Source organism: Camponotus floridanus, unplaced genomic scaffold, assembly GCF_003227725.1.
Source record: "Camponotus floridanus strain SB8 unplaced genomic scaffold, Cflo_v7.5 scaffold12, whole genome shotgun sequence".
NCBI classification, from domain to species: Eukaryota; Metazoa; Arthropoda; class Insecta; order Hymenoptera; family Formicidae; genus Camponotus; species Camponotus floridanus.
Window position 1 is genome coordinate 2,187,532 of NW_020229237.1, and position 15,225 is coordinate 2,202,756.

The 15,225-nt window shown below is 26.1% G+C and overlaps 1 protein-coding gene across 4 annotated transcripts; it reads right to left on the minus strand.

Annotated features, from left to right (window-relative positions):
• Positions 1 to 4,390: 4,390 nt before the first annotated feature.
• Positions 4,391 to 14,844, minus strand: LOC105259026 (BAG family molecular chaperone regulator 3). Of its 4 annotated transcripts, XM_011270702.3 has the most exons (11): positions 14,446 to 14,519; positions 13,913 to 14,057; positions 10,555 to 10,677; positions 10,227 to 10,426; positions 9,737 to 9,946; positions 6,859 to 7,027; positions 6,191 to 6,257; positions 5,955 to 6,114; positions 5,728 to 5,865; positions 4,828 to 4,941; positions 4,391 to 4,741 (listed from the first exon to the last, which is right to left on the minus strand). In XM_011270702.3, the coding sequence occupies exons 1-11, from the start codon at positions 14,517 to 14,519 to the stop codon at positions 4,519 to 4,521; spliced, it is 1,623 nt and encodes a 540-aa protein (XP_011269004.1). In that variant the 3' UTR covers positions 4,391 to 4,518. The 4 variants fall into 4 exon arrangements, with proteins under 4 accessions (XP_011269004.1, XP_011269005.1, XP_011269008.1 ...); XM_011270703.3 differs by lacking the exon at positions 10,555 to 10,677 and having other exon boundaries at positions 14,446 to 14,844; XM_011270706.3 differs by lacking the exon at positions 9,737 to 9,946 and having other exon boundaries at positions 14,446 to 14,844.
• Between the last annotated feature and the right edge of the window lie 381 nt (positions 14,845 to 15,225).

Sequence of the window (15,225 nt, forward strand, 5' to 3'; positions counted from 1 at the left end):
AATATTAAATTTTTGGAAGCACACATCTAAGAAAATCATGTTGATGCACAAAATCCTACTCAAAAAATCAAATGACTTTTATCTTTTTTCTATAAAACACGTCTATTAGAGATAATAAGAGATACACACTTGTAAGGTAATTTATTTCGAGCTAAGAAACAATTAAAAAATGAAGTGTTTTTATAAAAAATATTTTTGATCAAATTGTTTAGTTTTAATGCAGATATAAAATGATGAGCTTTGATTTTGGATATGGGTATCAGAATCGTATCAAAGTCACTATGACATTTTTAAATTGCAATTCACAATTTATTGCATATTCTTATAGATTCAAAGGAAAATGATTTCGAAATGGTTTATTCAAATAATTAAATCTGTTAAGAGTATGTATTTTGAATTATATACTATATATTATGTTATACTATATTATATATTATAACAGAATTTTTTAATAATTCTGCTCGTCGAGTATCTGCCATTTTAATAAACTGGCAAAAATGCAGCAAATGAACAGACTTTATGTCATAACGTACTAGAAAAGTATCACAAAAATTGAACAGAATTTGCTGGGATAAGAAAAGAATTTGAGCATTGATAATATCTCGGGCAATAAAAATAACTAACATATAATAAATATAACACAATATTATGGAGTATAAATTAGATAATGAAAGATTGGGTTTATCTGCAAGCACATTATGACGATAGAAATGCAGTAGAAATGCAGTAGAACAAATGTCTCATAATAGTGTCATAATAATAGTATAAAAATACAGCAGAAAATACAACATCATTTGTTGTCATGGAATAACAGAACTATAGCGATATCATATAAGATATGTAATATCGATATTTTTCTAGTTATTTTATATGTATCTATTTCATATTTAAGTTTCTGTCACAGATAGATATAAAAGTGCAGCTGTAACTAATGAGATTAGAAATATAATATCTATTTCTATTAGCTTAATTAGAAAGAAGAATTTAAAGCCAATCAAGATTAGTCAATCAAAGTTGTAAAATCCGTCATAAAAACGCAAAAAATAAATGTCTCTATAAAATAAGCAAAATATAAATTGAAACTGGGCGTTCACGATCATCTCTCTTTACAGGTTTTCTTTTAGTCTCAATTTATTTCAATTAGTTGCTGTTTGTTTGTTATAAATATATACATTGATTATTTTATGTGATAGCTATAATTTTTTTTAATTGTAGAAATATAAATGTAGAAATACTTAATGTATCGTGAATCTAACTCTAATCATAGCATTTAAAATAGAGAAACTAAAATAGGCATAAGTATGTAATCATTTTTTGTGTTTTTTAAATTTAAAAGATGTTAAAAAGAAAAATCTAATCTTATATCTTATTATATGGACAAAGAACAAAATGATTCCAATAATTGTTTTTTTGTTCATTGTTGTCAGCTATTTATGAGTTATACTAATACTGTTAATATATCTATTTATTCTTGCTTTAGGAATCAAATATTAAAACATTTAAATTGTCTCATGTTAATAAACAACAATTAATAATATAAAAAGTATTGATGAATAAAAATAGGATATTTTTTTAGTCTTTTAACATTTTCTTGAAATCACGTATCAACTGGCAAAGAAAATACATTATGATAAATATTATTTTTGCATAAAATGACAAAAAATTTACATATACTACACGCGCGCGCAACATAACATATACATATATATGTCAGTAATAATGTTAATAATTAACATCTATAGATGCACATTATACAATATTTATACATAAAGAATCAAAATCTTACATGCCATTATTTGCAAAGTTTTCATTCTTAACTGAAAATACGATATTATACTAAGAGATTAGAGAGATATAAAAGATTAGATATTTTGTTATTGAAGTATAAACTGTCGCATTTTTTTAAATTTCATGTCGTATAAACATTCATTTGACATTGACATAAGCCTATAGTTACAACATGATTGCATTTATATATGAATTGTTTATTTTCAATGCGATAAATCGTATCAATGATAAAATCGAAATGCATTACAGTTTATATATGTCCATGTGTATCATTAATGTCACAAAAATCTCATTTATAGTATATTAGAAATAAATAATTCATGCAATAAAGTATGAATTAAGTTTCGAAAAGTTAAAAAAGTAGATTTGTTTATTATGGTTTTATAGTCATAATAAGTATATGTTAATTTATTAAACTATATATATATATATATATATATATATATATATATATATATAGTGTGTGTGTGTACATTATCCATATATATATATATATATATATATATATATATATATATAATATATATATGCATGTATGTATGTATGTATATATGTATATGTATGTGTATGTGTGTGTAAATTATCAATAAAATAAATCTTTGTTAACTTTTAAAGAGTCACAAAGATATTGTAACATTTTTAATTGCAAAAAAAGAAATTTCTCTTAACTCATGCATAATTAAGCAAGAGATTTTTAAGATTGTTGATTGATTAGATATATCTAAGTTTGAATTATAAGATTTAAAATGGCAGATCCAATATCAATGATCATTAATTTTTGTATACATATCATAGACATATAAGAATAGAGTGAAGATTAATGTAATTGAAATAGAATATATAAAAGAAGGAAAAAAAACATGTTCCATTTCTCTTCAATAACAATTAAAAAGAGAGAGGGAGAGGGAGGGAAGAAGAGAAAGAGAGAGAGAAAATAATTAGAATTAAATATCTAATCATGCGAGCTAATCATTCTACAAATTATTAAATATATTTTCTCTTTTTTTATCTCTTTCTTTTTGCTTTCATCATCAAAACATGTGAAACATCTATCTATAGTCTTCTATCTATTCTTATTATGTCTATGACATAATGATCTGCAATAAACTTGGTATTTATAGGTTTTATAGAAGTTGTTGACTATAAATCTTAGATTAAAATTACAAATTTAAAAATTGCAGATCTACAAAATTGTTGATCCGATATTAAATTTGTTACTTTTTTGTAATTTTGATCTATGATTTATAATCAATGAAAATCTATGAATACCTAGAAACAACATAATAATTTAGTATCGAGCACTAAGAGCCCATAAACGCGGATGGCAATGCGTAAATTTTTACGAACATTAATTGTTCGCGAAAAAATTTTACATGGCATATGTGCATATGTCTTAAAAATTTTTTCGCGAACAATTAATGTTCGTAAAAATTTACGCATTGCCATCCGCGTTTATGGGCTCTTAGTGCTCGATACTAAATTATTATGTTGTTTAAAATACATAGAGCCGAATTATATACCAATTTATTTAGAACTACACGTTGAGCTAATTATCGTGTTCTCATTATTTCCACCGATTAATAAAAACGTACAGGAGAAGTATCGGTGTGGGGCTGAATAGCTCAGTGGTAAGAGCAGTCGCCCGGCAAGCGAAAGACTCGGGTTCGATTCCCGATTCAGCGACTTCGCTCCGATATTTTTCCTGTCTACATCTCTCCAGGGGGGTAAAAAGGGGTTGTTATAGAAGTCTCAAACCAAGAGAATCTATAACCTGGCATATGTGCATATGTCTTAAAAATTTTTTCGCGAACAATTAATGTTCGTAAAAATTTACGCATTGCCATCCGCGTTTATGGGCTCTTAGTGCTCGATACTAAATTATTATGTTGTTTAAAATACATAGAGCCGAATTATATACCAATTTATTTAATACCTAGAAACTTATAAATACCAAGTTTGATACAGATCGCGCGACACATATATACAGTAGAGTCTTCTTAAATTTAGTTAAGCCCATTAATTTTCCCTCTTCATATGTACTTTCATAAATCTTATTCTTTTTATATCATAATGGGCCCACTAGGCACATGCATTTTATATATAGTTTTAATAAATTCGTACACATCTACATAACGATTGAGTAGCTTTGCACTGAAGATATATCTTTTAATGTATATTTTTCAAAAATTTTCCACTCCTTTTGCTCCTAGGATCAAAATTAATGAGACTCTACTGTAAAATTAAGGCTACAAAAATTATTTAGGATAGTCATACAGGATTTACTATTTTAAATTTTCTAATTTTGATCTTAAATTCGTAATTAGTTGTTCCAAAAATCTATAAGTATTAATTCGTTCACAATTCGAAAAAATCTGGAAAAAATTCTATTTTGTACAGCATCACGCGCGTGAGACATTATAACATCTCAAATCAATATCATATTTTGAAATTTTTTGGACATATTAAACATATATAATATTTTTTTAAACAAAATTATGATTTAATAAAAAATATCTTACGCGTGCACGATTTCTTAATGATTAAATTAAGAAAACATTCTAAATCTATAACATAAAAATTAATAGATTACATGTCTCAATAATGCAAATCATAATTATATACATAATCCCAAAAACAAAACAATTGTACAATTGTCACCAAATTAAAATCTAATATGTTTAACTATTTAGTAGATGTAAAAATATATTAAGAAAAACAATTGCACATATTTCATTTACCACGACTCTCTGTATTAGCTACATTCCTTTGTGAATAAATGGAACCTTGAGCCAATCCTCTTAGTGGTCCTTTTCGTAATTCAGATTGCGGACCTTTAGCGAGGCAATTATTTGTAGAAAGTAAAGTCGCATCATGTCCTATCGCGAGTGATCTTGAAAATGGTTGTTTGGACAGCAAACTTCCATCTGGCCCTGACCATGGCGCATAATCTGGCCTAAAATTTTTGTTTTTTTAATATCTAAAAATATTTTACATAAGATAAATAGTTATACTAGATTTTAAATAATATTTTTAACATACAATAATAGATCATTATTTGCTCCTTTTACTAAATCAGAGTTTGATCCGATTGGTTTTATTAAATATGGGGATTTATATTCTTTGTCCTCTGTAGTACTAGTTCCACGTGAAACTCTAAGAATACATAAAAAACACTATTACTAAAGTATATTATACATAATATTAATAAAATGTTATAAGGTGTTTTATAACTTGTAGTAGAACCAGAAAGGAAGTGATTCATGCAGAAGCATGAAAAAATAAGTTGAAGATATAGAATAAAATTTTTTTATCTGAGGCTTTATTTTGAAAAAGAAAAAAAATCAACTTTGATTAGACACACATGTATTAAAATTTTAGATTCACTGTACATTACCTCTATTAGCATTTGTATTTATAAAGATTGTCAATATCGAGAGATTCAAGAATATACAACAAGAAAAGATGTTTTCAAAAATTTTGTTTCATCAATTTACAAAAAAATTATTATAATATTACTTATTTTATTACAAATACAACTATCTTTTGCATTAAATTTCTATAAATATCTGTTATCTTTATGTATAAGTATATGTTTTCTTCATGTTGTGTATTTTTTTTCAAATGTTTAATTAAATTTTTTTCCAATGTTTAATACTTGTGTATCATTATTATAAAAAATAAATCACTTGTATATTATTATAATGCAATAGAATATTCAAAATTGTTTTTTAAAGTAAAATCTTGTATATAAAAAATTTTATTCTATATATTTTGAATTTATCTTTTTCATGCAAAATCACTATTCCTCCCGATTGTATGACCAATTACAATCTGTCAAAGTTGAAGCATAAGAATACGACTTCACAGAATTAATCAATGGAAAAAATATCTCTCTCAAGATAGTAATATTTTAGACATAATTAAACCAATGTGCCTTACTTTGGTATTTCAGTCTTATTTTTGGACCGTTTCGACTTTTCAGTCTCTGCTTCTTTATTAAGTTTTTTAATCGGAGAAACAGTCAATTTTATAGCTTCCATTACTGGTGGACTATCTTTTCGTTCATTACTTTTACTGCTGCAATATTTCATATGAACAGAATAAGAAAAGAAAATAGAAATCTATATAGACATACAGTTCGGAATATATTATTGTAAAAATATTACCTTTGACTACTAGAAGTACATAGTGGACGATTAGCTTCCTCTGCTACTACTATATCTAATATATGTATTGCTCTTTCTTCATCATAATCTACACTATCCATGGCAAGCATTACTACTCGATCTGGTACCATTTTATATTTTTCCATTAAGCGCTTTTTCACTATAATATATATTTTTCATATGATATACTTATATCAATAAGTAAAAAAAAGAAATATAAATTGTAGAATACATACATAAATTCTTTTCTTCTAAACTTTTCATGCGTGGAGGTGGTGTAGGTGCAGTTTGCTCATTGGTTGTCTATAAAAACAAATTTCATTTATTTTGGTAATCATGTTGATTAATAGAGCTAATTATAATGATCTTGATTTTACATATATTATCAGATCAGAACTAATTGACTAAATTTCAATAAATTTTAATTGTCACTCATTGTTTATTAAAAAATTATAAATAAAAGTGCAAAATGCAAAAAATGTGAAAAAATAGCTTGAACATAAACTGACAATAAAAAATAATACAGTTTATAAAAATATCGTTACCTATTAACACACACGTATGTACATACATATAAACACATTTAGGCAGATATATAAGCCTTTATATAAGCTGTTTAAAGATCTCAAAAATTGATATAAATATGTAATATAGTAATATCCTTATAAATTGTGATCTTGAATTTTTCATTATAAGCTTATTCTGTTGCATGCATTTTTATTTGTTAATAAATAACGAGCAATTGCTTTTAAAGATTAATAAAAGCTTAACAATATATATCAAGATCAAAATCATTAGAAGTAGTTTCATTAGTTAATATATTATTTATTAACATTTATTTATTTTTTTTTATTAGAAAGACAGTGTGTAGCATATATGTTATATATGACATAAAATTTATTACCTTTTCCTCTTCTTTCTTTTTTGCTACAGCCTTGGCAGGAAAAGTATTTCGTTTTTCATATCCTAAATCAATTAGTTTTTCAGAAGCCTTTTGCACATTATTATCGCTCTGTTCTAATATATCCAATAATATTGTTTCGTCCACTTTTGGAAATATACTTTTCAGGTACCTGTACACATATTTCACAAACATATATAAATATTCAATATAATTATGTTATCATTGTGTACGTAACATACAAACATGATGCATGTATATATCATATATATTTAATATATTTTTTTTATAATATGCAAATTATAACTTTCATCATATTAAATAAATAGATGATTTAATATAATCTTATTTAAATATAATTTGTGTATACATCAGATTAGTAAATTAATAACATACATAAAGAATTAATAATTAATTTTACTTGAAATATATGTTCAACTGATATCTAAAAATAAATATGTAGTAAAAATTGTCTTTATTGTAATTAACGATTAACTATTCTATAGTTATCATTATTTAAACTTTTTTAGGATATAATATACATGCACATATACTATCATGCTTGAATTTTATCTCATTTTAGAATAAATGAGTTTTTTTGTTTATATAAGATATCTCAAAAATTTTAAAAATTAGTTAAAATCTTATAGCAAATAAGAAAAATTAAATAGTTATATAAAAGTATTTATACTTGTTTTTCAAGCAGCTATTTTTCAGGTGGAAGAGTTTAAAGCTGTTCAATCACAGACTATGTTAAAACACTATTTCATGAATCACGCACACGATAGACTCAACAGTTATGCATTTTACACATTTATTGATGTTAAGTAAAAAATTATATGCGCGTTTTCTGCAATATTACCATATGATAATGTACAATGCACAGTATTGATTTGTAATTTAATGAATGCACTGCGAATAAATAAGAACGCAACGAATAAAATGTCATTAATTATATTTAATGACTTGCAAATTGTATAAATATTATACTGTTGCTATAGCGTACAAACAATAGAAACGGATGTAAATACTTTTCATTATGACATTAACAAAATTGAAATATTTTAAAGACAGGCGATTCTTTTTTAGTTATGTTACATTTATTATCTTAGCAATAGATTATCTAATCATAATCTGCGATTGGCCAGTTTTAAATTTTTATATCTCAAAAACTGTTACTTAGAATAAAAAGTAGCAATACTTTTATTATTTTATTTTTCAATAACTTTCTTGCTATAATATTTTAACCAAGAAATTTTGGAGCATGTTATACATATATGTATATATAGGACGGAGCACACAACTAAATTTCAACAGCTTTGTAACTATTTTATTCTAGTTTTCTTCTAGATTTTAATTTGATTTAGCGAAAATGATTTCAGATAAATTGCAGTTTAAATAGGATCATTTATAATATATTGCATAATTCAAATATTTTAATTATATATATGAAAAAAATTTAATTATGCAATACAACTTTATTCAAATTAAATCTCTATTAAAACTATACAATATTTACGTAAATTAATTTCCGCTAAGACTGATGTTTTTAGATTTTTATAGAGAAAAAAAATTCTCATCCTATATATAAAATAATTTTTGAGTCGACACATTTTATATAAAAAATATTATATTAAAAATATTATGTATTATATGTGTATTATATTATTATATATTATATAAATTATTTAATGTCATATTACGTAAAAAGGATGTTTCAGAAATAAAATAAGATATATGTATGTATGTGTGTGTGTGTGTGTGTGTGTGTGTGTGTGCGCGTGTGCGTGTGTGTGTGTATGGCATATATTTGTAAATATGCATAATTCTATTTTATTATAATAAATGATATAACATTAAAAAGATGCATGCAAAAACTCTTTTATTCCTTTTATAAGATATCTAACTGTAACAATACAAAACAATAATATTTAATATAAATAAATAATAGACAAATATAATATTTAATATAAATAAATAATAAACAAAATATAAATAACAGATAAAAATATGTAATATAAAACACAAATCAAACTATTCTAAGTAACAAAAATTTAATATCTATGTACTACATATAAGTTAGAGAAAAAAATAACTAAAAATTAAAATAAAATCAGAATAATAAATATATTTAAAATTGCATATTGATGAATATAATAAAATATTTTTCAAATTTTTTTCTTAAAAACAGTAAGATAATAACAAATTAAAAATAGCAATATTGATAAGGATAATTTGTCGTAAATTATTATTTAATATTAATATTTGCTATCGTGCATAACATAAATTATTGAAAAATCGGCTAATCTACTATAAAGTTTGCATTTCAATTAATATCTAAAAATAATTCAAGGATATCTATGATTTCATACATGCTATCACTATATAATATTAATACAATGGAACTTCATAATAGCATACTGTACGGAGCTTTGAAATATTTTAACGACATTATTCCCACTTTTGTAAAATTCAGAATCATACGAAACTTGTACGAATATGTCCTTTTAAGTACACTGCTAGGAGAAACCTATTGATATATGTATTGCTGCACAGTTGAATTGTTATTTTCATTCATGATTACTCATTATCTAGCACATATAAAAGAAATGTGTGCTATTTCAAAGTGCACTATTATGAAATTCCATTGTAATATCGTGTGTATATATGCACATATATATATATATATATATATATATATATATATATATACATACACACATATATATGTATGAAATATACTAGACAATAATATCAACAATGCAAAAAAAAACAATACTTCTTGTCTGATATTTTTTTCAAATTATCACAAGATACGATATCAACATTTAGCATCCAGACTGGGTGATGAGAAACTGAAATTATGAATATGTAATTAAACCTAAGTTTCATTTTTGGGGAGTTAGGGGCTGGCCGAACTCCGCGAGGCGGACTCAATGTTAGTGCTGCATGTATAGCATGAGCTGGTAGACGCCATCTCGGAATTGTATAATTTGAATGCACTCCTACAGGCGTACATGGTCCTGGGGCGCAAAGAGGATTCTTTTCCACTTGAAGGGCACTCATGACCAAAGCTGCTCTGTTATGGTATCTGAAAGACATTGGCTGTCGACTTAGCACTAAGTCTGTATAGTGCTAATTAAGGGAAATAGTAGCTGAGGACTTGGATAAACAACCAATGTACTTGAAATATTTACAATTTCGTCTATACATGGTAGTTTTATGTTAAAATATTAGTATTTTGATATTTCATATTTCCATGTTCATACTATTGATATTAATGTTTATTATGGACATGAAAATGTACTAAATATAAGTATTAAATTTCAGATGGAAAATTTTGCTAATAGATAATTGCATAAGAAACTTACTTTTTCAGTAAAAGACGAATATGTGTATCAGAAACTGTTGGAAATACAGCGTTGATTTTTGCCACTTGTGATTCAGAGTCGGAGTTTTGAGTAAAGCTTGTCTCTGTATTTCTTATTGGAGTCGGGGATTCTAAAGTTAAATCACCGAACCGAGTTGTTACTGCACTGGTAGATTTCAATGATAGTGGTGTTTTCAGCTCCTGCACATACAACAATTGAAAGAGATTATGTTACAGATTATATTATAAATTATGATTAATAATTTACTGATAAATGCATGCATGATTCATGAGAATGAGAGGTTGGTCCAATATAAATATCTACTTACCTGTGCACTGGGAGGTAAAAATGCTAGTTGTGGATTATGATAAGGGGACGGTGTCGGATAAATTTGCGGAGCTCTATGACCACCTACATAACTTAAGTGCCCACCACTTCCGCTTCCTCCAGTCTATTTATTTGTGGTATATTTTTGTGCGTTATCCAAATGCAGCGTGTGTATTACAAGAATACATACATTTAAAGTGTGACAAGATATGATGTAATTTAAGTGCGAGATAGGAAATTTTTGTACATATAAAACAGACAACATAATTACATAGATGTAAATCAAAGATATGGTAATGTATTAAAAATTCTATTTTTTAGATAATAACATTATAATAATTTATTGTTATTGTTTCATATTTCTATCTCATATAATTAGCTTTCACAGTAATAAAATAAAGTCGAATATATTTAAAAAAACCCTCTTGTTTAATATATTAAATTAATTTATATTTATTATAAAAATTGAAAAATGTTTTATATGTATTTTTTCTTGAATAATAAATATTGTAAGTAACAACATTACAAAAAATGTTACTTGATATTAATTCATTAAATTTAATTCTTGAGACGTTATTTGAGTAATCACACATTAATGAAAAAATCTATTGTAATGTGGATAACAATATTTTTTTAATCTAAATTTTACAAAAATTAAATAAAACTTCCTTGGTATAAAATAATAAAATTTGAATATTGCGTATTGACACAATATGTCAACAGAAATTAAATCAAAACTAAGCATAATATGACATCACACTATATTGACAGCGGGCTAATATGTCGTTGATCCTAAATAATGTTAATTGTAAGAATGGAAATTTACACACATCGACACCTATACTATATGCATACACACGCGCACATATACACACATAAATTTATATATCGTTGCTAGAAATTAACGAAAAATTATATTTTTCTAGTTATTATTAAATGACTTATAAATTATTAAACTTAAAAGCCTAATAAAAGCCTAATAAATGTTTTAAAGATTTTCTATGCAAAATTGAGCGATGCTTTTAGGAATAATCTGGAATACTATGTACATATATATGTGCGGAGGAAACGGGGATGTGAATGCGAAAAGCTGATGAAAGTGTATATGCAAATGCAGAATGTGCAAATATGAAAGCAGTTGCAAAAGCAATACAGAAACGGTGCAAAAGAAATATGGAAATGATATAGAAACTTACAGAAATGATACAAAAAATGATATGAAATCAGTGCAAAGGGGGAAACGTTGTGGAAATATTACACAGATAATGCGAAAACGTAAAAGCAGTGCGGAAACGAAAAGGATGCAAAAGCAGTGTGGAAGTAGTGTAAAAATAATATGGAAATAGAAATGTGAAAAAACGAGGAAAGTGCAAGGAACGGAAACAATATGCAAGTTCTTGAATATTATTAATTCTTGTATATCACACATTTTTTTTGTTTCGTTTCTGGTCACATATGGATCACAATGTCTTGTCGCAATTTTAGCTGTCTCAAGATGCTTGAAAGTGCTTGAAAAAAATCTACAAAAATTTATATATATTCCTTGACATCTGTAGAAAATGATCATATTAAAAAATAAATTTTAAGTAAATTTTTATTATTGATTAAGACTTGTGATATACTATTGTTAAAATAACGGTAAGATCAAAATGAACCATATATGATTTTAAAGGATTAATAAAATAAAATTGTTATCCACAATGTTCAAAGAAAAGCAAATGGAAATTACAAAGAATAATAATATAACAAAAACGAATCATAGGAGATGTGGCTATAAAATAACCGAATTAAAGCTGTATAAAACAAAGACAAATTTATTTTTTCAAAATATGTCTTATCGATACAGGGCAAATTATTGATTGGTTTCTAGAAGTCCTCTTTTAAAATTATTTCAAGGAGTTGCAATCCCTTGAATCACTAGAATGCTGTTATCATGAATTTTTTTCACTGGAATTTTCAAAAGATTTTTAGAAACAGAAACAGAATGCTAAATCAAGTGAATGAGCAGGTAATCAAAGGGATAAATCTTATTAGCGATTATCCTAAAAACTTTTTTAATATTTCGTGATGACATTAAATTTTTATCGATTTTTTAATCGACATATTTTATGATTCATAGATATGTATACAATAATGAAACTTTTACAATTGATAGATCTAACTTGAAGCTTTATAAACAGTACTATTTCTGGAGATAGTTTGGCATACAAATAAATTTTTTAAAATCAATGCGATTATTTTATAGTCATATCATGATAAAATATTTCGGTCGTTAGCGAACGATTCGCGAGATGAGCGAATTTCTTAATCTATTTCTTGCCTGTTCTTCTACAATCATACAAGAAGCATGATATTCCGCATGATATATATGTATAATTGGTCGAAAATTATAATACACAATTGTGATTCCCTCTTCCTTGCATTGAATTCCTCACTCGAATTCCTTCCAAGATATGAACTACGATCATTCATGTACGAATAATCAGCCGAAACACAATGAGTCCCACCAACTTAATATTAGTAAGAACACTTAGACAGGGAAATCCTAATTTATTTATTTCACGCTCTTTTCAGTGACGAAAGTACGCGATTTCGCACGCTTCAAACGAAGACGGGCAATTTACATTCATAGTTTCCATCAAGTTAAGGCAGAAACATATCGCACAATTATATATATTTCTTATGAAGAAATAGATACATTATTAACAATGTAATAAAATGTAAATAAAAATCAAAGTTTCTTCATTAAAATTACATTTCAATTCTTGGAAAAGTAGTCAAAAAAGAAAAGAAAATATTCCATAAAATAAAAAAATCTAAATATTTCGATTTTAAAACTGTAATTGCTGACATAAAAAACAAGTTCTCAAAGTAAACAAAAAAATGATTTATATATTAAATGATTTTTAAAGTCAAGTTCTTTGCAAAAAAAACAATATAAGTTTAAAAATTAAAATTATATAATATGATAATGATAATAATATAAATAATAATAATAATAATAATAATATTCAATATCAATAAGGAACTAGGAATTTTAAAGAAGACTTATAGCTTTCATATACATGTAGTATTACTTTCAGCACTTTTTACTGGTATATTTCTTTGCTTAGAAATTATGGCAATTGAATAAATTAAATATATCTGAGATATATCGAGTAATGATAAAATTAATTTAAAACAATTTAAAAAATAATTTAAATATTATTTATTAAAAAAATTGCAATAAAGTTATTTGTCCTCTATTTACATATATAAAATTTATATATTTATAAAAAAAATAATACGATAATAGTTATAATAATGATAACAGCTTTAAAAGTAACATTAATTAATTCTCAATATTGTTGTTAACTGACCTGCATAGGAATATCTTGAGAAGTAGTAGTAGTAGCTGAACTCAGAGCCATTGAATTCTGAGATTGAATATACTGAGAATACTGCCAGTACCTTACTCTTGGATCTTCCCATGTTGTGGTGCGATTGAAATGATTTATAAAATATCTACAAAACATCAACATATCAACTATATTTAATTACTTACATTAAGAAATACTATACATATCGATTTTCGATAAATATTTTTAGATAAGTGTACTTAACGCAAGACAAAATCTCCTTGAACTCAAAATGTGTCAATTAATAGGCAAAATGTCATCTTCATAAATGTGCGCTATTTTTACAACAAATATGTTAACAATTTATCTATCTTTGAAAAAAATGCTAATTTTTAAAATTTTTAAATATCTATGCTTTATATACGTATATGCAAGCTATGTACTTTACGTTAGAAAAACATGAATTATTGGTACCGATACGAGATTTTGATCTTAAGACCTTTATATGAATTTTTTGCTAATAAAAAATCGTATATATATTCTGTTATACGTACGGACGACCACTACGAATGTCATATCTGCATTCCCAACCGGGCGGTAATTGACTTCTGTCACTCTGCTCCGCCATTTTTCCAATGTGTTTTGGTATATATATATATATATTTGCGGCGATGATATTAAGGAGATTTTTCCTTTATATTAAGGAGATTTTTCCTAAGGAGACTTTCCTCTCTGATTGTTAATTACGCGCCAAAGTTTACTCGATCTTACGTTTGAGCGGCGAATTAATTAAAACAAATTAAACCGAACGAAGTCTACGACATATTCAACTACGTTTGATTTGACGCTTCTACGTTTATGTAAATGCCACCAAAGAACTTAAGGTGCAATTTCATTGACGCTAGAAACCAGCGGCAAATTAAAATCACTAGACTTTCTCTAGATATGGCGTCAATAAATGGTGCTTTCCATTTAGCGACATAAGTCGACACAAGCGTCATTCTATCTTTTTTCAATGAATAACAATAAACAAGGGGTCTGTTCTTTTCAGCTGTACTGCTGCACTAGTGCAATAAGTTAGAAAGAGACAAACATGTTTTCTTTCACTCTAACTAATTGCACTAGTGCAGCAGTGCAGCTGAAAAGAACAGACCCAAAGATAGAATGACACTTGTGTCGACTTGTGTTGCTAAATGGAAAGCACCCAAAATAAAGTTCAAACAGTTTCAACTTTTTCAGTGTGTAAAGCGGCCTTTTCATTGACGCTACTTTTTAGCGTCAATGAAATTGCACCTTAACAGTTGGCAGCCCTACGAGATAGGCTGTGCAGCACT